Genomic DNA, 27,507 nt, shown 5'->3' on the forward strand with positions numbered 1-27,507 from the left:
TATTATTCTTATCTTATTATCTTACTTATCTTATGAAATGATGGGATTTATATTATAAAATAGCATATAGAAGATCTCTTCAATAAGATCTCTTCTTCTAAAATCTATTCTATGTGTTTGTTAATTATGTCGTATGTTAGAAATATTTTAAGTATTTGCATTTCACTGGCATCGCACATTTAATAGTTTCTAGAGTTCACTCGGTTGCACTCACAGTCTTTCATAATACCCCCCACAGTTCGACACCATATGTTCGATGTATGTGATGTAAGAATTGACTTATACAGTAATACCTTGTTATCTAAGGATAATTTAGGTTTACACCCCATAAGCCAAATTCATCTGGTTCAGTTTAAGCCCAAGTTGTGTTAGCTTTAGTAGTATATGTTTCTTCCAGGTAGAGTGTTTTCCAGATGCATTCCCATATATGTAACATCATCTGCTTGCGGGAATTCAAGACGATAATATTTACAGAAGCATAAGTCCTTCTATGCATGGTGAACGTCATGGGATTAGATTTTGTCTCGTTCGCTCGTTGATAGGCAATTTTTTCTACGACAAGTTAATTTTGTCAAGATGAAGTTGGAGATTCCTTGTGGCTGATATTGAATTCTCGTGAGGTGTTATAATGTGTTAGTGGTTTTCAGTCAGTAAATCAGCTATATAGGAGTTTTAACAATGGGCCAATAACACTCACATTAGAGTGAGATATGACTTTAGTAGCTGAAAGTGCGGATGTCGCAGAACCTTTTTCATTTTATCTTGAAGTGCAGTGTGCTACACCTTACCAAAAAAACTGTGAAGTTGCTCTATCGTTCCATATTATTTGTTACGGAAACCAAATCAATGATCTGGAATAGTATATATTTCTTCTATGAACTTGAAGCACGTTTTTTATAGTTCTCGTAAGATTCTTCCAATTATTATATCAAATCCGGAGATTTTTTTATCATTCATTTCATTCATTATTGTTCGTTTTACTCCCCTAAAGTATTTTTTCGTGTGGTAGATTCATTTGAAATGGAGTGTTAAAGTCAGTTAAATCGTTTTCCCCATCTACGGATAATATTTCGAGCGGGAATGGATCAAATTTTTTTTATCGTTCCTGATCGAAATTGTGGATTATGTTATCGGAGCCTTTCTATTTCTCTTGTTATTTTTTGGAGAGAATATTCCGTTGCATCAGTTTGCGTTATGTTTTCCAAATATTCTCGTTGTCCTTGGTTTTTTTCATTATTCTTGTTTGTTGGAAGGTTTTTCGCAGTTTCCTTCTTCCTACGATTTTTTGTTTAATTGTGGATGATATGAAGTTAAATTTTTGATATGCTGTACTGTTAGGAGTTGCATACCATGCGATATCTTGTATATTCTTTGTTATATGTCCAGTTTTTTTTTAAACAATAGCCAGTAAGTTTTAATGTTATAAAGACAAGGTATTTTAGTTTTGTTGATAATATTTACATTAACTGTTAAGATTATTTGACGGGTTATCAGAAAATACATTATGATTCAGCCTCACACTTTTTGGTTTCAATTTTTTCAAGTCTATAGGGTCGGGAATTTAATTGTATCTGACATTTGCCTTCATTGCTTTTCCTAGTTAAAGTTCTATTAGGATATGAGCTTAGATAGAAAGATTCTATCTAAGCTCATCAATATTCAGCTCCCTATTAGATGTTCATCATTATAAGCTCTACCGGCAATAAGCTTATTACCTAATGTAATAAATAATCCGTGGAAATATTGGGCCTTGTTATATTTAGGTGGACAATAAGCAGCACTCATTGTTAATGACGCTCTCTAAATTTATTTCTTTCGTCACGTTTTATGTTTTCACGATATGTTATGGATGTCCTATGTGCTTTATCATCTGGGTGTTTTGTGCGGTATTACTTGTATCTAGGAATCTGTATGTACCATAAATGTACCCATCATTTCTTTTAATTTATTAGGGTCGCTCAAAAATCATACAGACTGGTGTTGTTTGCGTATTAGTTTGGTTCTGATTTTTGTTTAATATCTTTGCATATGATGTATGGGTATGTTGTGTTGGTGTTTTAGGTAAACTAGATAGTATTGTCTGTCTTGATGGCTGTACGTTTCGTTTTTTTTTCTTAAGGCTGGATAGGATATAGCTTTTGTAGCTGTTTATGGAACAAACATCCCCTATAACTTGCAGGATGATCGCCGCTACAGTTTATGTATTTCACTTTGTTATCACGTGTATATTTTTCGTCGTATGTTCCTCTACTAATTTTACACACTGAAATAACTTGCGATGTTTGGTATAGTTAATGCCCATAACTATATATTTTCGGATTAATATAAACTATTTTCTGTGATATTATAAGTTGAAAGAAATACGTATTTATAATACTTATATACCTCATATTTCGTTAATAAGTAGAATAAGTCACAAAATACATGTGTAAATTTTAAAAATATATAATAGTTTTTGTTGAGTCTTGTATCTAAAAATATAATTCACGGGTGCCGTATGTTAAATATGTCTGCTGAATTGTCTGGTATAAAAATAAACATTAATTAGGTGCAGGTTTTTTAGAATACTTTCAAGCAACGCTGATCATTGATAAAAGCATCATCAATATATTTATTAACAACTCTGTTGCCGAACAAATAAAATATTTGTTATTAACAATATAAATGTTTTAATTAAAAAGAACACTGAAAATAAATTATGTAAAATGTAGCTGTTCAACGGCCATCAGCAACATACCAGAATTTATTCTATAAGAAGGCATTGAAATGCGATAAATTGTTTTATAAGTTTTGTGTTCGGTAAGCTATAATGTTACCTCAGTTATGTTAATTATTTGAAAAACTTACACATTGCACTGGAACCTAAAAATCAGTTAAATTTTAATTGGATTTATTTGATTTTAACTTTCACATAGTTGAGTGAGTGTGGATATTTATTTTCTACTCGGTCTGTTCCTTTATACTAGCGGACCGCATGGTCAAACATTGGTTCCTCGTTGGTATATGTGCGGTATCTTATGGGCTATGGGGCCGATATAAGTTCATTTATTTATTTAATACATATTTGATGATCATGTCATCTATTAACAAAAGGTATTTAGTAGAAGCCTTTTAATATTGAGGATATTAGATCTTTCTCATCAAGTTAAATGGCTGGCTGGTCCCAACCTCGATGTTTTGGCCTAAAAAACAGTCAATATTTAATTCTTCAAATCACTGTCGATGATGAGCTGAGTGAACTCTTATGTGGTAGTACTGGTATCTTACTAGTATCTGGTACCTACTATCTGGGGATTGGCGAGAATAATCTGCAAGAATAATTCAGAATAATTTATTTTTTTATTTTTATATTCTTTTTCTCAAACATATTATCTTAGAGCACATCACTTGCGCATATTCAAAAACCATATAACAGCAATAAACCAATATATACTATAAATAACTGCAACCATTGTTATATTAAAAAGTATAACAGATCCTGAATAAATATTAATTTAATTTATTAATACCTCAGATATATCATTTCTAATATAGGTATATACTATTTACCGCAGGATATTTGAGAAATTATTGGTGTGTATAGTCTATTTGAGGAATAGTGATCGCTATTTAGAATTGGCAGTAAGAGGCGTATTTCACAGCAGATTTACACTTTGAACTATCTCAATATTTGTTATCAATATTAGAATATGAATCCGAACCCTTCCACTGCTAAATTTGTAGAGGTAAAATGTATTACCATTGATTTTTCTATCCGCCTTCACAATTTTCTGCCGCTACAGGCTTATTATCACAAAATAAATATATTAGAATTTATATTCTTAGGAGTATCTTCATCGTTGTATATATATTTATCAAGTGCTTCTACAAAGATGTTATATCATTTTTTAAAATTTCACAATTGGTAGATTTGTCATGCTGTTCAACTTCAAATTCAAATTCTTAAATGTTTGCTGTACCGTCTGATATTTATTTGAGTTTAAGTAGAAGTCAATGAATTTATTAATACTTAATGCAGTCTTAATTTATAAAATCAATTTATTACTGTTATTCTGTTCTGTGCCAGCAGGACGAGTATGGGACAAATACATCAGTAGATTAAACACTTACTATGCAAGTTTATGTGGTTTGGTTCGCTTCAATATTCTGATTTGCTGCATATTGTCCTCTATGTTACTAGAATTTAGTAACATTGTTTTTCATTATTATTCAATTTTATTTCATTGAGGTCATCGTCTAATTCATTGGTTACGTAGCGATGGGTATTGATCAGTAACCAAAGAACTTTGTTTTGGCACATATTTGAACCCCATAAGTTCATATAGGCTTTATTAATATACTTATAAACTAAGCTATTTAATTTTAGGTCAAGTTGGGAGTATCTTCCGACTAACTAGTACAGTTGTTTGATTTGGATCTAAACTGCTCTGCTTTTGGTCTAATATGATATTTCCAATTTTAACTACCATCGAGATGGATGCCAAGGTGTTCGCCGGTCCTGCTTGAGGAATCGGGGATCTGCCAAGTGATATAATTAGGTTTTTTGTCATTTAGTTAGCTGTATTTTATAGTCTCTAATCCATTTGTGGATCATTTTGTTTGCCATTTATAGTTTGAGATTTGTTTTGCCATAATGACTGTGTCGGCAGCAGATGTTCCAAGGATTGTTTCTTTTCTTTTTGGGATATCTGCAGTATGTAGCAGAAATAGATTTAAATGTTGAAAATGCCCCTTCATACGAAACTTGACATTTTATGGTAGCAACTTACTCATCTTATGGATTATTCCCAAATCCCATATCTGATTAAAAACTTTTAAGGATTTTGTGAGATGTTGATGTGTGTGTTGATTGTTGAGTGTTGATATCAAAGTCCGTATTGTGCATATAGTATTTTTGTAAGTGACTTGGACACGTTTTAATAGCAGTTTCTCAGATAATTTGAATATCGCAATGGAAATTAATCTGACATATCCGTTTGCTTAAGTATCCGTAACATGTCGGAATGTGCTTTAGTTTCAGACAGGCAATAAAATGGTGGATTGTCATAAATTCAGTTGCCTATGTAGAATTGAGGCAGTTGTCAATTTACTGCTTTAGAGGTATTTTGAGCTGATAGCTGAAACAGGTGTTGTATCTATATGGGTCGAACCTATTATTTCGCTCATTTTTAATAATCAGTACTGGAATAAATGGATTAACCGAAATCACTATATATTATAAGTATTTACTAATAAAAGGAAGCTTATAAGAAAGAAGACATGTTGGATTGGAATCTGTAATGCCAAAGGTGGATTGAAGGTGCTCGAAGTCCCTAAGACTTGAATACTAGAATTAGTAGAAATCTGTGCTGCGAACAATATTCCTTGTTCCTTTCGCAAGCATCACAACTGAGGGGGTTACCATGTGCGAATTTTAGTAGCCCATTTGCTAGTTGTGAGCTATTGGAGATACCAAAATTTGGAAATCCATTTCATACAATCATCCATGGAATTTTGGGTAAAAATAGTGAATTTAATAAATAGTAATTTTAATTTAATAATATAATTATTAATTTAATTTAATAGAATTTAAAGAAAAAATAGTGAAATGCAAATTTGCGAACGAGGGTCCAATCGATACCCACAAATAGGTTTACTATAACTAAAAGCTCTACAGATGGTACAATTATAATATAGCTCCATTCGGTAATCTCTTCAGGAGTTATTATATATCGGAACTAAAACGTCACTATATATTCTAAGAAATCGAGGGGCTTCGTTTATGCTAGAATATGATTGGATCGACATTATTGTATGTACAATCGTTCCAGTAAGTCGCAACTTAAAGTCTATAGTCATGTTAGTCTAACAAGGGTCAGGTCTAAGGAGGATTGGTCATGGGTTAGGATGATCATCAGATTTAGATCTTATCATATTTGTGGATAAAAGGATAACTGCATAAGCTGAATAAGCTATGAGGGCTATAAAATGTTTTTGTGGGAGCGTAAAAGGGATTAAAGGGATTGTCGACTATTTAGTCGAAAATAAAACAAACCATTTTTTTTCAGTGCCGGACCTTACCCACGTAAATAAACTATTCAAATTAACATCAGTCATTGTAGGGGTAGCGTGGCGTTCGGAAATTTGTAATGAGGCGATGGCGTGACACGTCATTGGTGCTTTAAAAATGCATCGTCGTCGGTTGCCCACTCGGGGAAATATCTGGCCATCGTGGAGGTATGAATAATCGGAAACAAGGGGTGGAATTCATTTTCTAATCAAGATTACTAATTGTTTTTAATCGTTTTTAAATTGATAATAACATTAAGTGCTTAACGGCAGATGTTAGCATAAATTAATAATATTTAGAAAAAGTAAACTTAGTCTCGTCATTTTCACTTTTTTCATATAGCATAACACATGGGCTGAAACATAATCTGCAACAACAGCCACACAATCATTGCAGCGCTGCTTTAACATTTCAGTACTACTTTTGTAGAACGATTTATCTTTTAGTAGCCTTAAAGTAGGCCTGTCATCAGTTTCTGTCCACTCAGGTGACAATTGTTTTGATTCCGGAGTGAAGTGATGTATCCATGATTCATCCATGGTCACATAGCGATACAAAAATTCCGGTTTGTTACGTTTAAACATGGCGAAACACTGCTCAGAATCATTCACTGTTGACCAAAAACCAGAACGTTCATTAGCACGAGCACGAGCAAACGCGGCACCCACTTTGAACAGATCTTTTTCATATTCAAATCCTTATGCAATATGAAACCAACACGTTCTTTTGATATTTTCATGATGTTAGCTAACTCACGCAACTTCATTTTTCCATCACTCAAAACGATGTTGTGTTTTTTTATGTTTTCTGGTGTTACCACCTCATTTGGACGTCCACTGCGTTCTGCATCATCGGTATCTCTACGACCACGTTTGAAGTTAACATACCAATGTTTTATTATTGTTTCTGATGGAGCTGAGTCCTTATAACACGTTTCATGTCATTGCTTCCCTTGAACGGTATTTTTCCCATCAAGAAGCTGTATAAAATTAAAACACAAAATTGTTTTTGGTCCATTGTTTTTGAAAATAAAAAGGTAGTGTCACACTTAGCACAATAACTCCCAAACTTGTGATTAGAATATCATGAAATTTTAACAGCTTTCTTTTGAAGGTTAGTACTAACTGAAAGTGGCGAATGCAATAAAACTAGCGCCATCTATGTGTTAGGTCCGGGACTTTTCATCACATGTGTTACTGGATGTTCAAATACACTCAATGAAAGAAGAAGACACCAACTGGGTAAAGTAAAATGTAAAGATATCTGTCATATTTACATATTAACGATTTTATGTCTGCTTCGCATATTTTGTCTTTTTCTTTTCAACTTCGTGTTATAGATATACTGGAAAATATTTATGAAAATGGTCAAATGGAAAACTTTGCTACATCCACCATTATCACTAGGCGATGCCTCTTTTGATTACTATTTGTATTTGGTGTGTTTTAAATAAGCAGGTTGTACACATTTCTTTGAATAAAGCTTTAGAATTATTTAAAAATCCATTAAATTTATTCGCATACCCTATACCTATACCACAAATAATTTTTTCATAAGGTCTTTAGTTCTTACTCTGAGACCACCCTCATTATTTAATTAGATATTTTAAAAATGTTCACGAGCATCTCTGGGAGATTGGGAAATTTGATATTTGAATCTGAAGAATCTAGTGCTCCTACCTAATGAAGCCATCATGGAAGATGTCTACTGATTGCAGTTATTTTATTTGAAAAAATATCAAGTGGTCAAAAAAAAGTGAAGTCGTTTTAAAGTGAAATATAAATGACAACTCGGAGTATATTTCAAAATTTCTGAAAAACTTGTTTCATCCAAATTCTTCCAATTGTCTTTTGTTCAGTCAATTGTGTTTTGTTTTTGATTGATAGAATGGCGATAATTGATTAAAGCCTTGAATTTGCAATGTAGTGTCTCAGAATTAATTCATAGTCCATTTATTTTTAAAAAACTCATAATTTACATATATTTAAACACATTTTTGAGGAATTTATTAATAATACTTTGTACAATAGATATTAATCAGAATATTTGTATAATCTTTCTTGTGGCATGACAATACCATATTTATAAATTATAAAATTATAAACTACTTAGGTTAGGTTGTTTTTATAAGAATTTCTTTTAAATTTATACTTCGCAACTCATCAATCTACATCGTAATGTGAGCACTACATAAAGCAAGCACATAATACAATACAAAAGTCATATCTGATCTTCTATGATCGTTAGTTTTTAAAAGAAACGAAACGTTCTATATAAAACTATTATTTTCATGCGTACTTCGTATCTATAATATGCCTGATAGAAAAATGTTCAGTTGTTAAGATAATTGCAATATGTCGAGATTGTACGAGTTATATCGAGAAATCGATATAATTTAACATGATATTTACAGTTTATAATTTAAAATGACATGTAATGGAAAATATAATATTGTTGGTTACACGACTACATTTTCATATCAAAAACAAAGCACTTACACCGCTATATTTCATTCTTTATAAATATTTAAGCATGTGAAAGTAAACCCAACTTTTTATTGAAAATTGGGACATTTATATAAATCAATTTCTGACGCATATACTTAAATAAAGCTTATTTGGTTGTTTATTGTATCTGTTTTGAGTAAAATCCAAGAAATATTATATAATTAAAGTTATATAATATTTAGAAGTATTATATAACGATAGATATCTCCAAGCTATCTCCAGCTAAATATCTTTTACAAGGTGTTTATACCAGATTTCTTTCCGGATTTTCCAGTAAAGAAAACACGTTACCTACCTTGGATAATTAAATTTTATTTGCCATTTAGTTCTATACATTTTTCACATTTATTGACAGTTTCTCCTTTGAGCTAAAACATTGATATAGCAATTTTTTGACTTTTTTCATCAATCAGCAACTTGCTGCTCTGGAAACACGTACATCGTCGGCGCGAGAAGTTGGTAGTCACATGGAGCCAGGTCTGGTAATTATGGAGTGTTCAGTCATTTTGTATGGTTGCTTTCTTCCTTCATTTTACATCTTTCTGATCGCATGTCAACACCTAGAAATGGTTGATTCATTAACTGCTATGATTCATGAAATTGACAATTTAAATCTGATCTGAGTTTTCGCTCAATCAGTCTTGCAATTTAGTGTTTCCGAATTTGATTGGTTTTCCAAGCCATTTTTTGTAATTGATATTAAAACTATCATGTTTTAGTTGTTCATCATCTATCACCATAAGTTGTTTGATGGGCTTTGGCAGCTCCTTTCTTCAAAAATAAAGTAATAAAAAAACATATAGAAAATCCAGTTTTGAGCATTCCATGATTAACATCCCTATACACTGATTAGCTCAATAACACTTTAATGAAAGACTGTTATTATATGTAAATGAGTGCAAAATCGCCGAATTTGACAGTTGTTTGCTTTACATACTTTGCATTTTTAGATCAAAATAGCTGCAAGCAAGTAATATTAAACGTTTAGTGTGGTACAGAATCAAATATGTTGTAATTGTATTCACATTCTATATCAAGAATGTATTCACTTTTTAGTGAATTTCTTGTTTGTGGTTATCATGTGTTGTGGATCAATCAAGTTTCGTTTATAAACGAAATTGCTATTTCTGATATACTGAAATTATATTAAAAATATTCCTCTAATGTTATACTTACGTTTTATTGCTATAGAAATTGGAATTAGTTACTTCTCCGAAACATTGCGATTTTAGATGGCCTGCGGTGTTCTGAAACATATGAAAAAAAAACATTTGAGGCAAAGGAATCTGAAGGTACTCTAAGGTCATATGAAACAAGCGCATTACGAAATGATTGCGCCAAAATAATTATACGGAAATGCTAAAGTAGTACATATACATGTAGTGCATCTGTCATTGAGTTGACTTGATATTGACATGAAACTTGATATTGTACCTTCTAGTTATTGGTTGTTCTAACGATTACTATTTGATGGTCTGAGAAGCATGAGGAACGAAAAATCTGCTCGTAAAAGGTATCGCCACAAATGATGACTGGAATTATGTTTTTGTGATGAAAATTTGAAATGGAAAAATGTAGTAACCACCATTGGATAATACTTTATTTTTTTATCCTTTCATTTTGTTTTGTATTTTTATAGTTAAACAAATCAGTCCCCACTAATTTATAATTCTAAACTACTTTCGGAAAGGTTTGAAAAACAGGGTCAGAAGTCTTCGCATGTTTTTTTGAATTCTAATAAGTTAAACTAGACTTAATTTTATTCACCGTTTTACTTGTCAATGTCAAGTCAGTATAGCAGGTGTGTTGCAGATGTCATTTTTATGGTTCAGTCCATCCCATCGAGTATCAGTTAGCTTCCGGTAGTCCACACGAAAGGACGGAACTAACCCTCAGAAAATTTTGAAAACTAGAATTTCCATTCTAACGATCATTTCCATTCTAACCCATAGAGGGCGTGTGCCAGACAGCGACAATCGTGGTTATCATGGCGCCACAGCGGGAAATACGGGTATTATTAAGCGGAATGCATTTTCATCGGAAAATATTTTTATAATGGCTTTTTTACGATCGCGCAGTTATGTTGTTATTGCTGTTTTAATAAATGTCGTAGGATTCGGGCTAATGCCCCCCATAATTTATTCACGCTGTTTGTTTTACAGGCCCGTATTTTACTTTTCATTATCATCAATACAATTATAATTCAATTTGTAGTTAAATATTCATACTAATGCATATTGATAGAGATTAAGGATAGGTGCGTTTTGAATATGTGTGCGTATTTTTCTTTCGCATTTATTAAAACAGGTCGTTGTTCGTTGAGATAGGTGATATATGTACTTTGATAATTTTTTCACCTTAAAGATATATTTATTGAGAAAAATTGGTAAATATATATTAATTAAGTTATTTTTCCATCATTTTATACAATTTTCGCACTTCTTCAATATTTTTAAAATATATGCCAACCAAGCAATGCTCCATCGATCTGAACAAGTGGTAATCACAAATCGCTATATCAAGCTGCCACAATGTAATGTGATTTTCACAACTCACTTCATGATATGCAAAATATCTAATATCTGTTATTCGCTATTGCTGGTCGTTTTTACAGCAATACGTCGTTCTATTTGTTTAATTAACGTCGCTAGACATCTGCAGTAACACTGTCTTTCGATTTTTGCAACTCTTAATATACTATACCTTACTGATCCCAACCATATGCACAGCAAGGGTCTTCTTTTTTCCCAGCAATTCAAGTGGCAATTTTTGAGCTGAGTTTTTATCTGGTAAAGCTTGCATTGAAGTCTATGATCTTCTTGGATCTCCTTTTTAGACGTTCTTTGATATTAGCATCAATGTGACCAATTAAAACCAAAACCGACAGTTGGAACGTGATGGAACAACATCACTATAAGTTTCTAAAAGTTATTTCTGGAGCAGCGAATTTCTTCAAATCAAAAAATAAAAGGAATGAATGTTGAAAATTTAATTTTCAGCGTTCCATAATTAGCGTCTCGATACACTGAATAACTGAATAGTACTAAAAAGAAAACTCTTACTTTATGTAGAGAAATACCAGAACCATATAATTTTACAGCTAACTTTTATTGATTATCAATTGTCTACACTATACTTTTCACTAATAGATATCGCGAAGAAAACCTAAGATAACAGTATTAAAGTAGAACACGTGTTTATTTTGATAAATCAAGATAGTTTGCATCTAAATACTACTTAATAAAGATGTATCACCTAATTTTTACATATATTTCAACACATTTACTTGAAATTAAGCAACAGCAACAAAATTAAATCTAATCTTGCGCCATCTATCAGGTAAAATACGAATTCCATCGTGAATGAAGCTTGAGAGTTAAGCTGATTATGTTGGTTATCCGACTATATGAAAAGCATCTTATCCGGATCGTCAATTTGCCTTCAGGCACCAACATTCCACTATTGATCTGGTTTATAGAATTACCAATGTTATAGAAAAATCGCTATAAATAAAGCGTGTTCTGCAATCTTTTTAGATGTTGTTTAAGCCTTCGATAAAGTTTGACATGAAGGTTTAAAGAATAAGATTAAAGTGACTCCTTGGCCGATATTCAAAAATCAAATATATTACTGACTGATACTTCAAAATCATACAAGAAGTCTACGCTGACTTGAAGAAAATAGAGGCAGATGTGCCATGGGAGAGTGTACTGGGACCAATCCTTTATCTAGGTTGTATCTGGTTGCTACTTTTGTAAGTAACACTGAAATCGTAGCCATTGAAGATAACAACACTGAATCAACTGAAAATTCACAAACAGCCATTGCGGATATATTGCGCTATTACTGGAATGAAAAATGGCACACCAAAATAAGAATAAATCAGCGCATATTGATTTTACCAAAAAAGAATCAACCACAAGCCAGCATTTAAACCATAAATCAGCAAGTAGCCTTGTATGTTTTTTGATGTTAAATTCAGGTGGGAGCCATATGTTAACAACAATCTCAAGAATTCGAGTTGAAATAGATATTCAGCCCTGTCAGTATAAAATAAGCTCATGCTTTATCAACAACTCTTGAAAACGGCGTGGGCTATATAGTATTCAACTCTGAGGCGGTACCAGCCAAAGCAATCGAAATATTATAAAAACATTCCTAAACAAGGTACTTCGAGATATTGTTGATGCTCCATGGCACATTCGTAACGACAATTTGCATAAGGAACTGAATGTAGAAACTGTCGATAACGTTATCAAAGACTGCGTAAATTACGTAAGTAAATAACGTGATGTTCCACTAGCACATCGATGTTTAGGTTCCCCAGCTCCCAGATAATGATGGCTTAATCAGAAGATTAAAGAGAAGTAAAACCACTTGGTCTAATTGAGTGAAGTTAGAAGTAAAACTCAGTACACATTAAAACAATGACATAAATGTTAAGCCTAAAGTGTCTATGGTAGAATAAGTACTTTGTATTTTAAACCGTAGCATATTAGAATAAAAATAAAGAGCTTATTAATGTTGCTTTCTAAATTGCTATAATCTGTGGGGATGTGGATATATCCCATGTCTTTTTAAATATTCTCATAAAAAATATTTTTCATCATCCTTCACAATATTCCAGTGATATAGGTTTTGTTCGATCAACTTAGTAAATCAAATAATATAATTTCTTATTGTTGACTTAATTATTTATTCAATGATGGCATTAAATGTTCTGAGGAAACTTTATTCTTCGAACTGAAATGTTACCAATATTTTTGAGGGTTTACACAATAATGGTTCATTATTTTGTATTTTTTATTTCATTTAGATAAAAATCACATGATCTTATATCTGTCGAATGCGTGAGAGTAGGCGAATTTTGGTTAACGAATCGGTCAGTTTATTATAGTTATTAAGACATTATATCACTCCTACGCGTAAATTTTACTCGTCGCCCTTGTATAAAGGACTTCCTTAACCAATTTCATGAAGAGCCGGCCCCTGTGCCGGCAAGTTTTCATCAGATAAATCCACTTCAATGTTATCGCCATCGACAAATCATTATGTACCCAAAATAGTAATAAAATCGCCAGACAGACAACCCCTTTACCATTGTCCTATCCCTCGTGGAGTGCTCCCCTTTTTTTCTGATTCGGTTACTCCAATAAATTCGTGGGGTCGTGGACAGAACGAGGGGACCGCCGTCTGGCGGGAGGGCGGCGCCCCCGTATTTAATCACATACGAAAAGAGTTTGTGTTTTGGGTGCGTTTTATCCGAAATAATTGTTTGGAAATGTAAACGAACGTTGAATGCGAAATTTATTCAATATATGGCCACTTGTGTTATGGATGGTATATATATATATAGAATAATCTATTAATATATAATATTAGAATGATCTATTAATATTAGAATTGAAGCATTAACGGAACGTTTACGTCTACGATGGTGTGCATTCATCAATTTGTGTTGTTGTGACACTTTGATTATCGCAGAATTTAATTAGTTTGCATGTTCAACGGCTTGAGCTTGAGGTCTGAATGAATTTCCGTCTACAAGCCTTCTACCGCCTTCCAACAAGTTATCTGCGATGCCTGATGAGCACGTGCGAATGCAATTCTATTTTGCTATTAAATCATTGTCGATATCAATTACATTAAAAACCTTCTCCTAGTTACATCAGGAGTATCTAAAAAAAAATTTCGCCAGTTCCATCATTCACTATCTTCATGAGTGTATCGTAGACATTTGTGTTGTTGCTGATTTAAACGAGGAACGTATTTTTCAAGACTTCGGAATTGCTTTGGGTTTCGCGTCTCAACTTCGCCTTAATTAAATGCCTTGAGAATTGTCATTCCTAATTGTGTTAATGGTAAGCTTGGTAAGCATCAAGCACATGTCCTGAATTAAATTTAATGCTTCTTGGTAAATTCCTTCGTTCAAAAAATAGGAAACCGTCAACATTATTTATTTTCGCGCTAGGAAACAAAACTAACAATATTGTCCATCAAAATATTTATATTAGTTCTAATAGAATGAATATTCATTGCTCAGACTGGACAATCTCTGTCGGGTTAGCTGGTAATATTATAAATAGATAGAGTTCTCTGGATTTATTACATTTTATTATTATCACTACTGAAGGATTAACATTATTAAAAATTATTATTCTATTATGAGTAGCCATAACTTAATGGCATTACACTAATTACACTAATTTATGTCATATGCAGTTTGATTTTTTAAATTTATTACAGCACTTCAACATTACAGAGAATTAGATCACATATTTAATGACTAATAAATATTTTAGTTGCAATCACATATTAAAATAACTAATTGGCAATTACTTAGGTATTATTATTTTATAGTAATTATAGGTACTTATGCAAATATTTATGTTAACTAAATTTCCAATTTTATTATTTTTATTAAATCTGAAATATCAATATATCGATGGGTGTTTGCACTTTGCACTAAATTTTATCTTGAAGCGTTTGTGTATTTTCAGATGCCTTACTCCTACTAGTCACATCAGTACGAATCTGAAGGTGGTTTAAGATATTCACCCCAATATCCAAAAAGATTTCTTCAGAGATGATAGTTTTCGAGAAATATAGACCTCTAATATGGCTGTTACCTTTTGACTACCAGATAAAATGTTCGACATCATATTTCCTATATATATATATATATATATATATATATATATATATATATATATATATAGTCGTGGGCCTGTGTTCATTTGTTGACTTTTATAACAGAATAACTATTATCATTTATATTGGGGGTATAAGATTTATGAATACATAATCATCTAAAGTCAGTAATAGGTAAAGTACCAACAAAATCATAGAACGGATTCCAAAAAGGAAGGCATATTTAATATTCATAAAAACAAGGCCATATATTAACCTAAAAGAAGAGTTTAAACCGAGTAGTAGAAAATGGATGGTAGTAGATTATGGATTATATTGCAGATTATATTCAGAATTCAAGCAGGCCTACGATAAGGGTGAAATATAAGGCCAATTTTGTGGGAAATATTTAAATAAATAATAAAGAGATGTTAGACCGAAAAACTTTACTGCATTATATGAATATGAATATAAGAATATGAAAAAAGAAAGAAATGCCGAAATGAGCTTTTGGTTGGTTGGTAACAACTGATCCAGACTAGAATTCCTAACAACACCCAAACTGAAACAACGCGCAAATGAAATACCTTAGAAGAGTGTGAGGAGTAACAAAAATGAACAGGATGAGAATCACAAAAATGAGAAAATACAATATAAAACTACCAGAAGATTACATAGAAATGAGATGATGTAGTGGAAAACTTACAGCGTATGAAATAAAGACGGGTTATCAGAATTATTGATCCAAAGACGGAAAGGGCCAGATAATAATCTAAGCGAGCCAGAAACAAGAAAGAATGCACCAAATTTGTACACAAAACATAAGACAACACACACCAAATACGACAGTGTTTTTTTTTTACTTTTGGTAAAATAATCATTAAGGTTTTGAACATATTATGGAATTGTTACTTAACCCACTTATTTATATAACAATTAACATAACAATTATATACAGATAACTCAAAATATCTTTGAAACAACTATTTTTTTGATTCTCATATGATTAGTAATGTTTTAACGTTCTGTATAGTTTAAATTAGTACTTATTTCCTAAGCTTTATAGTGACGTGTTATCGAAAGTTTTAAGCACTGGTAAAAGAGATTATGATTTATTTATGATATATTTAACATTTTTTATAAGTTTTAAATTTCTTAAATATTTATTCAGTTTAGTCGATACGGTAACGGTTTAGTCAATTTTTCGTCTTATCATACCCTCTAATCCAATTTCATGTTCAATTCTGTTGAACTTTTATACAAGAATGTGTGTAAGAGGTCCATTTCGTTAAAATTTTTAAAAAATTTATACATCATTGTTTCTTTATATGCAGTTAAGTATAACTTTCTCGACGAATGTTTACATTTATGTTTTTAAGCTGAAAGGAGTTTTACGACAACGTTCTAGTGTGTTTACATCAGCCTGTTATCGATTCAATTCGGTCACAATAAATAGAAACGTTGAATTGGAAGAGCGATTTGGAACATCTCTTTCGAGGGTCGAAAATCCAAAAGCGAACGGAACGAAATCCCCTCTCTCGGCACGACCATCCGCAACGCAAAAAAGGGAAACTACAGCCGGGGAACCTGTCGACGACCGCCACTTTCCGTCCATTGTGGGGCCTTTTTACGCGTCGCGACCGGCAGCTCAACGACCCTCCAGCCCCGACCTGCCCCAATTGGGGGATGGTGCGAGTTCGATGCCCCCTGAGCAGAACCGTTGCGTTACGCATCGGCGTCGGTGCATTCGATCAAAGAAATTATAGCTGGAGCTCAATTTGACCGTGATTAGCAAAGGATAGGACGCTACTAGGAAACAACTATATACAGGTGGCGTTATAGGAAGGTTATAGGTGGCGTTATAATGAAATAATTTTCAGGAATTAAATTAGTGTATATTTATAATTACTGAATTTATTAATGATTAATGACTAGAAGGCATATTTATGTATGTTATGGTTTAATTCAAGTTTTATTTATATAAATGACGAAATGTTATGAAATGTGAAGGGGTTTAAACAAAATTGTTTTATTTACAATTGCGATATTTAGACATTTTACGTTACATTATACATAATTTTTATACAAGCACTTGCACATGGCCGCTATTCCTCTAGGCAGATGATAGGAAGAATAGGCCCTCCTAAAGAAATAACCACCACCTTCGTTCACTAGTTTGCCTTTCATGATCTTCGAAATGGCACAACCTACCTTTTCTACCCAAATTTTCATGGTATGGTTTCCCAACTTTTGTTGGCTCCTAATTAGAATATTATACTGAGAGGCTGAGCTACTACAATATGCCTTTGCTGATCGTACATCCTGGACTGCAAGCTTTTGTCAAGATTCTAGTAGACTATATTATTTTACAATTTCAATGTGCCTTTGGTGACCTTACACCTTGAACTGCTATGATTATATTAGGAATGTTTTTCAAAGCTTGGAAATTTCCTAATTGGATTAATGAATTTGAGTATTTGAGCACCTTCAATCCACCTTTTGTGACCCTACACATTGAGCTGCGATTCTTTTGCACGAACTCCACTTACCTACACCAAGGAATGCTTCGAGTAACTGCGCATCGAATGTCAATCCAACGAGAACCTGTCTTCTTTTATTGATAATTGATTTGATTCTGGTTAATTGAATGAATTTAAAAGAGAACATCCCTATAATCTCTTAGGAAATCTACCGACTGTACCAGTTATGAAATGTGAATGGGTTTAAAACATAAACACTTTTAATTTACTTAAAACAACGGCGACACAAAACGATACTGAGCGTTTTTCAATAGATTACACAGTCCGGCCGTATTAGTCGAGAAACATAACATATATAAAATATCTCTTGGAATTTTAGTGACTAGACTTTCAGCCTAATGTGGGCTTTCAACTTCAAGACATTGCAGCCTAGTTGTTGGTGTGACACTGATGGGTTTTTTTCTTGAATTTTATAATCTTACTTATGGACAATCACATTTATAAATAATACTAAACATACATTTATGAAACAAATATATATTATTTACTCTACACGATTCGGCTATTACAGCAGCAGGAGAATCGTTCCTTAATCACTGCAGTTACAAAGTCGGTTCCAGAAACGGTGAATGACTATAATTAATTAATTGTAAGAATACTATTATTTCTCTTCAACTTTATTCCAATTTATGGACCCATTAATCTCATTAGCGTACCGACAGTCCTGCATAAATCACTGTACCGGCAACTACAACCACTCTCTTTCCCCTGAAATAATTTCTGATATGTGGATAGAATTGGAGAAAGTCAGATGGAAGAAGCAAATTTTAGCTATGATTAAGTTGCCTGAATCGATGCGTTATCTTGGTCGATTTTTTTTTCTTGTCTAAGTGAATTCAGTTTTTCATATAACTTACTACTTAACTGCATGAAATTGTCTAACTAGGTTTTCTGAACAAAAACTGGCTAATATTTTAAAGGAATTGTTCAACAATGTTTAGAGGTAACATTAATATGAAGGAGAAATGAGAAAATTAAATTATCTTTAAAAACTGCTCTTAAAATGAATTTAAAATACGTTCACCCCAATAAACATTTGGATTCTTAGAAGTAAAGAGAAAATATTATATTTTGACCTTACCTTTTTTCTTTTTGGCCATTTCAAGCATCAATTTTTAAGTATATAGGTATTATTATGAAATAAAACAACATTTTTTTGTTCTAAACAATAACGCGTTCCAACTGTCAGTTAGTAGTAGTTAAAATAATATTGTAAATAGATAAATATGTTTAGGTAGGTATTTAGCTAAATTGTGTGTAATAGATAGGTGAAATAAGGTTTTTGTGTTAAAAACCTAAGTTTAACAATTTTTTAAATTTTTAGTGAGTTCCTTATTTATTTTTTAAAGTCGGTTTAACTTTTTTGTTAAAAATATTTTATTAAATTACTATTATGTGCTTTTATGCATTTTGATTACCGATATCCATTGGTGAAATAATTAAAGTAAACCATTTAAATTCCATGATCTCTATATGAGAAAATAGTTTTCCATTTAGAATAATATTATTGATTTTTTAAAATGTATTGATTTTTCAGTGTAAACAAACGCTAATCCACGAATTACTTAAATTTATTATTATTAATTTTCGATATTGATTTTTTGATATTGATTTGCTACTGAAGCGCATCAAAGACAAAAAAGCGATTGTCGATTTTGGTTTCACCGTTTAAAATTGGCGACTTGGATGTCAATGCTAAAAAATGGCCTGGAGGACCAAATGAGTTCGAAGGCCGTTACTTACTATCAAATCACTTTTAGACAGCTTAGCGGTTGATGGATCAACTGTTTTCAGACATCTATTCAAAAGGAGAAAAACATCTTTTGAATCCGTTTCAACATCGAGTTTTCACTGCTTGACAAATTTTCAGATGGAGAATGATGGAATTATTGTTATTAATTTTTTAAAGATTTTTCTTTTGATATAATATTTATATTAAACTATATCGTCTCTAAAAACTTGTTGGATGATGATTCTCAGGATATTCTTAGGTTAAGATCAAATTTTAATTATTTCTTGCCTAATGAACAGTGTCTCTATCCATGAATACTAATACAAAGGACCCACGAGAGCATAACAAACAATTTACAATGCATCTATTCGAGTAATTAGATTAAGCGGTAAAATCCGAGCGGAAGCGAATTTTGGCGTTGACACGTGCATTTTCGGGGGCTGTTGACCCGGCTAGACGTCAGGGGTTCGGGGAGTGCGTTCTGTCTGATGCCAATCGTTGCACGCTGTCTGGGGCGGGACTGGAATCATCCCCGGTGAGAGCTGGGGGGCCAGCGAATGGTTTTATTTTTTAATTTAGAGCCCTGGGGAGTAGTGGAATTCGAATATTATTTTGGGGGCCTTCCTTTGTGGTCGCTTCTACTGGTCTTTTTATAAAGCGTCCGGGATTTGCTCGGCATTTTTTATTCGCTTTGATTTAAGATCAAACGGTTTGCGAGGTGTCGTCAGTTAAATTTAATGCATTGTTTAGAACAGAAACTTAAAGCCAAATTCCATATATATCAAAACATGTCTAAATAACTCAGTGTTTGCGTTGATCAGTGTCAAGTATAATAAATTTTATGTGTATGCACCTAAGCTTTTGTATGTGTCAAAAATCACTAATCAAACGAATCAAGCGATTCCTCATTACAGTAATACACACAATAATCAATTCTGATAGTACATCTGGTAGTTTAATGATTCGAAAGTTATTCATCCAATAGTAATTAATACTAGTAATCTCCACAACTTATTGAGTTATGTTTCTCTTATAACAGAGTAAAGTCAATAATTTTAAAATGATATGTTACTAAAACTTGTTTTTGCGGTATTTTCAATATAAAATCAGAAATGTATTTGTTATATAACGTTAGTTAAAAATATTTTTTTAATTAATTACATCTTACATTTGATATGCTTGTACAATCTTAATTGACAAATTTATTTAATCTAAAGCTAAAAATACGCTTATAAACTAAACTAGTTCGTGTGGTTTGGTTCGCTTCAATCTTCTGATTTCTTGCGTGTTGTCCAATAGCTGTATTGCTTCCACGTTGCTGTGTTTCATGTTTTAGGGCGAAATCTTGGATCACTTCGTGTATCCATTTGATTCCGAGGTCATCGTGCAGCTCTTTGTTGGTCACGTAGCAATAAGCATTGGTTATTAATCGTAGAACTTTGTTTTTTGGATGTGTTGGATTACTAGTTGGTTTGATGTTGCAATGCAACCCCATATTTGCACCCCATAAGTCCAAATAGGCTTTTTGATTGACTGATACTATCTTCCGACTAACCAGTACAGTTGCTTGACTTTGAGTCTAATTTGCTCTGCTTTTTGTCTCACATAATGTTTCCAGTTTTACTTACCATCGAGGTATTTTGCTGATTATGCTTTAGGAATCGGGCATCCGTCAAGTGATATAATTAATTTTTAGCCAATTCGCCGCAATGCAAAATTAACATGGACAGATTTGGAGTTATTAAGCTGCATTTTCCAGTCTGTAGTCCATTTGTAGATCGTGTTGACCGCTACTTGTACTTTTTCTATAGCCTTAGACAGAGGACATCTTTTGCTATTATAACTGTGTCGTCAGCAAATGTTCCAAGTACTGTTCAGGTTAGCAATATAGAGCAGACATAAAGTCAGTCTGATTCCAGCAGTCAACAGTAATTTCGCGGTAGCAATTTGCTCATTTTATAGATTAATCCCAAATGCCATACCCGGCCAAAAGCTTGTGAGTCATCAGGAATACTGAAGGGAAGTATATCTTTTGTTCGAATGGCTTTTCAACAACCGCTGTTACTCTGTAGACTTGGTCGATTGTTGAATAGTGATTCCGAATGGTTTAATACGTTTTAACAGAAATTTCTCAAATAATTTTGATATCGCAGGTAGCCGCGAAATAGGCCTTGTAGGATCCATCTTCAGCCAGTTTGTCAGGTTTTTTAAGTATAATTATTCGAGCAACTTTAAGACATTCCGGAACTTGCTTCAGTCAATTAGCAACTGCAACAGTCATTTAATATATATGTCAACATGATTATTGCTTTTCGTGGCAGCTCTTTCAATAACCCAGGTGAAATACCATCAATTCCAGGAGCCTTTTTATGTGTGAGGTTATTGTCAATTTCTGTGGCAACTTCCATTGGAGAAATCAGATTTACAACTACAGCGGGCTGATAAACAGGATTTAAGTCTATTGTAGGTTCTATATCATTTGGTTGAAATACGTTAGCTAAGTGTTCTGTGAATTATTCAGTTTTTTCATCGTTCCGTCAAACCTATTCATTTTGATCGTTTTTAATCTCCGAGTTGCTTTCCATAGCGAGTAATCGTCTACTTCCAAGCTTAATTCACTTATATATTTTTCGAAGCAACTCTGTTTATATTCTTTAAACTTTTGATTTGTCTGATTACTAATTCCATTAAATATTGTTTTGTCTACAGCATTTCTGGTTCTGAGTTGCCCAAAAGATGGACAAAATGCGTAACTAGTAAGGGAAATTACCTAGAAAAACTCTAAATTTTTGTAAATATTTTCAGTAGTAAATAAACGTGTCAGAGTATTTGTCTCGATCATATTTGAACCACTCTCGTATTTTTAGTCTTTCTTTTATCCAAGCTTTCCAGAACTTTTTAATAGTTCCAGTAATATGGGAATAACCGAAAGTAATATAAAATCTTAAATAGCACTTTTTAAAATAAAATAATTTCATTTAATAATATTTTAACACACTCAGTTTCCGTTTCAATATCGTTTTAAATCGGCATGTTAAGGTAAAGCGTTGTCAGACTTTCATTTTAATTATTACGTTATTCATTAAAAATTACGCTTGGGCAGTGTTGTTGGAGCTGGCAGCGCATCGGTCATATCATAAACTATTTGTTTTTTTATATATTTTGTGTCACCGATCTGATGACTATTCCTGGTTGCTCGATTTGGCCGTATTTTGTTTTATTGGAATTTATTTATTTGTAGCGCATATTACACAAAAAATAGGCCTAAAAATTCTTCCTTGGTATAAGCTTAAGTCTTGACAAATTTCACGTCCCCAGGTACCTCCGTTTTCGTCAAAAAAGAAGGCATGTTCGCTAAATCGATTAATATATAGATGATTTCCTTGAATTTGAAAACCATTTTAATGTCAAAGTGTAACGCAACCATTGAAATATTGTAACAGTTGATTTTCTGTTTAAATAATAAATTATTTAATAATTGAAAAATACATTAATAGTTATTTCGTTTCCGTTTTAGTAAAAATATCAAGACTAACGCCTCCAAGGCTACAGTAAATCAATATATAAATATCTATAAATCATGCCTCTTTGACAGATATCCTCTATGTGTGTTATTTCCTAAATTTCATAGGATATTATTAAAAGCTGAATCATACCCAAAACTTCCTAGGTAATATGCCAGATGCATTTTTTTCGCTTTTCATATAGTACTCTTAATTTAGAGTCTCGAATGAAGCAACAACATTCAAACCTATCTTGAGTTCCATATTATAGTGTCTTGGGACAGCTTTATATTTGTTATGCACTGCCGATATCCCAACATTAAACGAAAGGTACTTCGAACATTTGCTGGCAGCACGGTCATTATGGCAAAATGTATATGGCTGTATATGTAAATGACAAACATTAACATGAATAGGGAAATCTTCAATTTCAATTAATTAAAATTCAGTTTTGCATTGAGGCGAAAAAATAGAAACCTAATTACATCATTTCTGGGATGCCTTAGGGATGGATCAGTGAAATATCCGTATTAATATTATATTTAATTAGAAGAATCACATTGGGCAAAAAGCAGATCAAGTCAGACTAAAAATTAAATAACTGTACTGATTAGTCGGAAGATACTCAAATTGACCAAAGATCAAAGATGTTATTTTGTCACTCCATAATAAAGCTTATTTGGACGTGTAGGGTGCGAGCATGGGGTTGTTTTCTAATCCGATTAGTAAACTAACGCTGCGAATTACCAATGCACATCGCTATGTAAATAATGAAGAACTACGCGATGACCCCGAAATTAAATAAATATATGAACTTATTAAGACTTGCTATGGAATTTAGCTTAAGTTAGTTTGATAATTTAATTTTACGTTGCTAAATATATAATGATGTATTTATTCCGTACTCATTTTGTTAATTAACTGATTTACGTACAAAATAAACTAGTATTAATTAAATATACAAGTTATAAGCTGTTTTACGTACCTATTGTTATACGTAAAATTTTCATAATATAGAAGATGAAGCAAACTCTGTGTAAAACATAATTATAAATAAAATCATGTATGCCAAATTATCAGCTTAAACATGCGAAATAAAAAAAAACAAAAGTCTCACATAACCATTCTCACAAAACGTGTATTGTGGCATCCACTGTGTAATATGTAACGCTATCCTACCGGAACTGCATGTCGTCCACGCTCAAAATAATATAATTCTAGTTCTGTAGAGCTTGCCGTTGACGGTGATGACTTCACCAAAGTCTTTTTCGAAAAAATACCAGTTTTTGTCGATGCGTACTACCTGGTGAACTCGGCCGATATCGCATCTTTTAACATATTCTTTTCCGAACCGTTAATTTCCCATTTGGCAATGGAAAGGAAAAATGAAAAGTCGCGTTTCAAGCCACCTCATTTGCCTCAAAATGGATGAAAGTTGCGCAATCTTTTCATTAGTGTTCACTCATTTTGATCATAATAATTAATCATGTTAAATATCGCTGCTAATGCTTTTAATTAAAGCTGCTTACTTAAATTGTGTTTTAGTATAATAATCAGTGACCAATCTCGACCCGCCCTTACTGAATCATCTTACAGTTAACTACGTTAAAATACAATATATTACGTTTTAAAGTAACGTAATAATGATGCAAATTAAAGTAAAGAAAATTTAACAGTAATAGCAGGTTTAAAGTTATAAAATTAATATAGTGTATATGTAAAAGGAAACATTGAAATCATTTATTGCCATTCTGTGTTCATTAAAGACATAATTTAATAAAATTTAATTATTTTTTTCGCTTTACCTTGATTTAACCTTGATTTTTATTCGCAGGGATATTCCATATATCCAGAGGTATATTTAGTATATTTAGAATATCATTTTACCCCCATCAACTGATACCGGGTTATTGGGTATATTTTCTCTAATCAATTTTATCTTCAAATTCTACGCTGTACAGCTGGAACTACCTTTTTGTCATTTCATTTAATTTTTCAGAATGAGTACATACTATTATGTCTGTTTTTATCTAGATGATGTTTCCTATAGTTATTGCTCTTTAGCTGATCATGTGTGTATTTATATGTTACTAATTGCCCTTGCTTATAGTTTACATTTAGTGGTTTGGCATCTTAATTCTGACATACTATTTAGGTCAACGAGTTTTCGGATCTCTGGTCTTCTCAATTTTTTTGGCAAGCTAAACAATTGTATTTTAGATTTCAAATTCTAGTATTATGGTTTATCCATAAACCACATATATTTTTTCAGGTCTGTTTATTCAGAGCTCACTTCGGTATTCCCAGATTTCACTTGCAACAAGTTCTTTTTCTAATATCATTATTTTTAAATCCTGGCGTTTTACTGTTTGGAATACTTTAATGGTACTATTTATTGAAATGTATTCCTCTTCGACATTTTTCTCTTTGATCACTGGAAAAGGTTGATTGAGAAGTTGAAAGAGAGGTTGATTCTGATCTTTGATCGGCTTGTGGATCTTTGTAGAGTAATATCTATATAGTTTACACATTTATTATTTAATATTTATTCTTAATTATTACATATGAAATGCAGTATTAAAGTATGTAAAAATAATAATATAATTCATAATTTCTTAATTCTTTTCAAATTATGTAGCTGTAGCAGTCTGTATTCGTGTAGTGTTTATATGTTTATATATTTCTCACTTGAAATATATATTGCAAAAACAATCAATACACCAGACTTCGCTTATGTATTCCATTCCTCAATTTTTAAAACAGCAATTTTTCATCTCTGACAATGTCTTTATTTCAGTTTTTTTGCCATTCTCTCCGTATTAATGCCGTTTCAAATTAAAACAATGTAGGGATTTGTCTTCTTGATTCTCAATTGCATGCCAGCATTTTGTGGTACAGCGCTGCCACATTGTTATTTCAAAAATTATGCGTCCGTGGTTGATTTACGTACAGTAGAAACGAACAATAATCTACCATATAAGAATTGGAGCTGGCAGCGCGTCGGCCAGAGCCTAAAATATTTTTTTTTACATATTTTGTCACCGATCACCGACGGCTATTCCCGATTGCTTGATTTGGGCGTACTTAGTTCTATTGGAATTTATTTATTTGTAGCGCGTGTTACACAAAAATTTTAAGCCAAAAAATTCTTCCTCCGCATAATATGCGAATATACTGCCCAACAATTCCATTTTTTGTCTTGATTTTTAATCAAAATTGCTAAAAAAATGATTATATATTATCAAAAGTTCCTGCAAAACAAATTAAAGCTCTTAAAACGAGATAAGTTTCTCGCTGGCGGCGTCTGCGGTGCGTCGTAGTTTCCGGAACGAAGATGCCACCTTCCGGAAGTGCTCCCCCGCCACCGCACTCGCCTTAGCAAGCAGACGCTGCACGCGCCCCTCTGGATGTTGACCTGGCTAGACTGGGTTGGGGTGTGTTTTGTCTGGTGTCTGGTGCTTTCTGCGGAGCGAGAGAGGTTTTCGGTTGCAGCCCCTTTTACCTTTTTTGGTTCCCTTGCACTTCGAGTTACGAATACCGAATCGTTCGTCGGATCGATTACGAAATCCATAGCGCGACGGTAATTTATCCGTCTCGTGTTCGAGTTTAAAATATGAACTTCAATATGAAGAACGTATTTATTGGTTCAATTTTTTTTTGCTTTCTGATTTCTTATCACAAATGAGTATTTAACTTCATAAATATATTTAAAATATTATTTCCTTACATTCCTTTTAATACTCCACTTAAATATTTTAAAGCTATTGTCTCTTTAATATGTAGTATAATTCCTGCTCATTTATGAATTATTCCAGTTAGCTAGTCGCTTACTATGATTAGCTTAATAGTAGGTAGTTCACTTAACTCAATATCAGGACATTGTCATGTTTACCTGGAGAAACACATTGGTTTGATTGTTCCTTTTTGTTTAGTCTATCGATATCACAAAATACACGTGAGCGCTCAATAAACCATATCCTACCTCGCAAACTTAAGAAGCAAGAAGCAAGTTAAAAAATGATCAAGCCCAATACTGGATGGTTTTCTTATGCAACTAAACAACATAATATTTAGTGGCGGACCATTTTATTTAGAAATGTGCGTAAATAAATAAAACTGCAAAAATTGGAAATATCAAAGATTGTTACACAGTCAAAATGCTTGTTAGGCTTTTGGTTAGAGAAGTGTATAAGAATAGATGGAATATTTGTATATTTTATGGAATAAAACCCACTGAAATTGTGAACATATTGATGTCTATATACTTTTCTACCGTCACTTTTATTTTACACTTTAATATTTGAACTTTCCCAATATATAAATACTACAGTTCAATTTTATACATTGGCAATAACAGTGTTTTAGTGAAAAACTAATTAATCGGCTTCATTGTCTACATATAATACTACTAATACTACAAGTTTCCCTGTTATAACTTTACTGTTTTCCATTAACGAGACTGTTTTTTTCATTGCGTTTTTTCATTTATTATTATTATTGATATTATTGTCATAGTGAAGAATCCGTATATCTTTCACTGAATGCT

At 32.4% G+C, this 27,507-nt stretch overlaps 1 protein-coding gene and 1 long non-coding RNA gene across 3 annotated transcripts in view; one reads left to right on the forward strand and one right to left on the reverse strand.

Annotated features, from left to right (window-relative positions):
• chm (lysine acetyltransferase chameau) overlaps positions 1–27,507 on the forward strand; it is a 193,677-nt gene that overhangs the window by 133,875 nt on the left and 32,295 nt on the right. Inside the window, exon 13 of one of the 2 annotated variants that reach the window (XM_076393908.1) lies at positions 7,163–7,282. The exons of the other annotated variant lie outside the window; for it this stretch is intronic. Coding sequence (XP_076250023.1) covers positions 7,163–7,167 — 5 coding nt within the window. The 3' untranslated portion in view covers positions 7,168–7,282. Of the gene's footprint in view, positions 1–7,162; positions 7,283–27,507 lie in introns of those variants that run through there. 2 annotated transcript variants of the gene reach the window in all.
• On the reverse strand, positions 4,668–9,805 carry LOC143189917 (uncharacterized). The gene is made up of 2 exons (XR_013004111.1): positions 9,733–9,805; positions 4,668–9,116 (listed from the first exon to the last, which is right to left on the reverse strand). It is a non-coding gene; the product is annotated as an uncharacterized LOC143189917 (long non-coding RNA).

Source organism: Rhynchophorus ferrugineus, unplaced genomic scaffold (assembly GCF_030347505.1).
Source record: "Rhynchophorus ferrugineus isolate W39M unplaced genomic scaffold, kcgeb_rfMv2 rfM2, whole genome shotgun sequence".
Classification (NCBI taxonomy): domain Eukaryota; kingdom Metazoa; phylum Arthropoda; class Insecta; order Coleoptera; family Curculionidae; genus Rhynchophorus; species Rhynchophorus ferrugineus.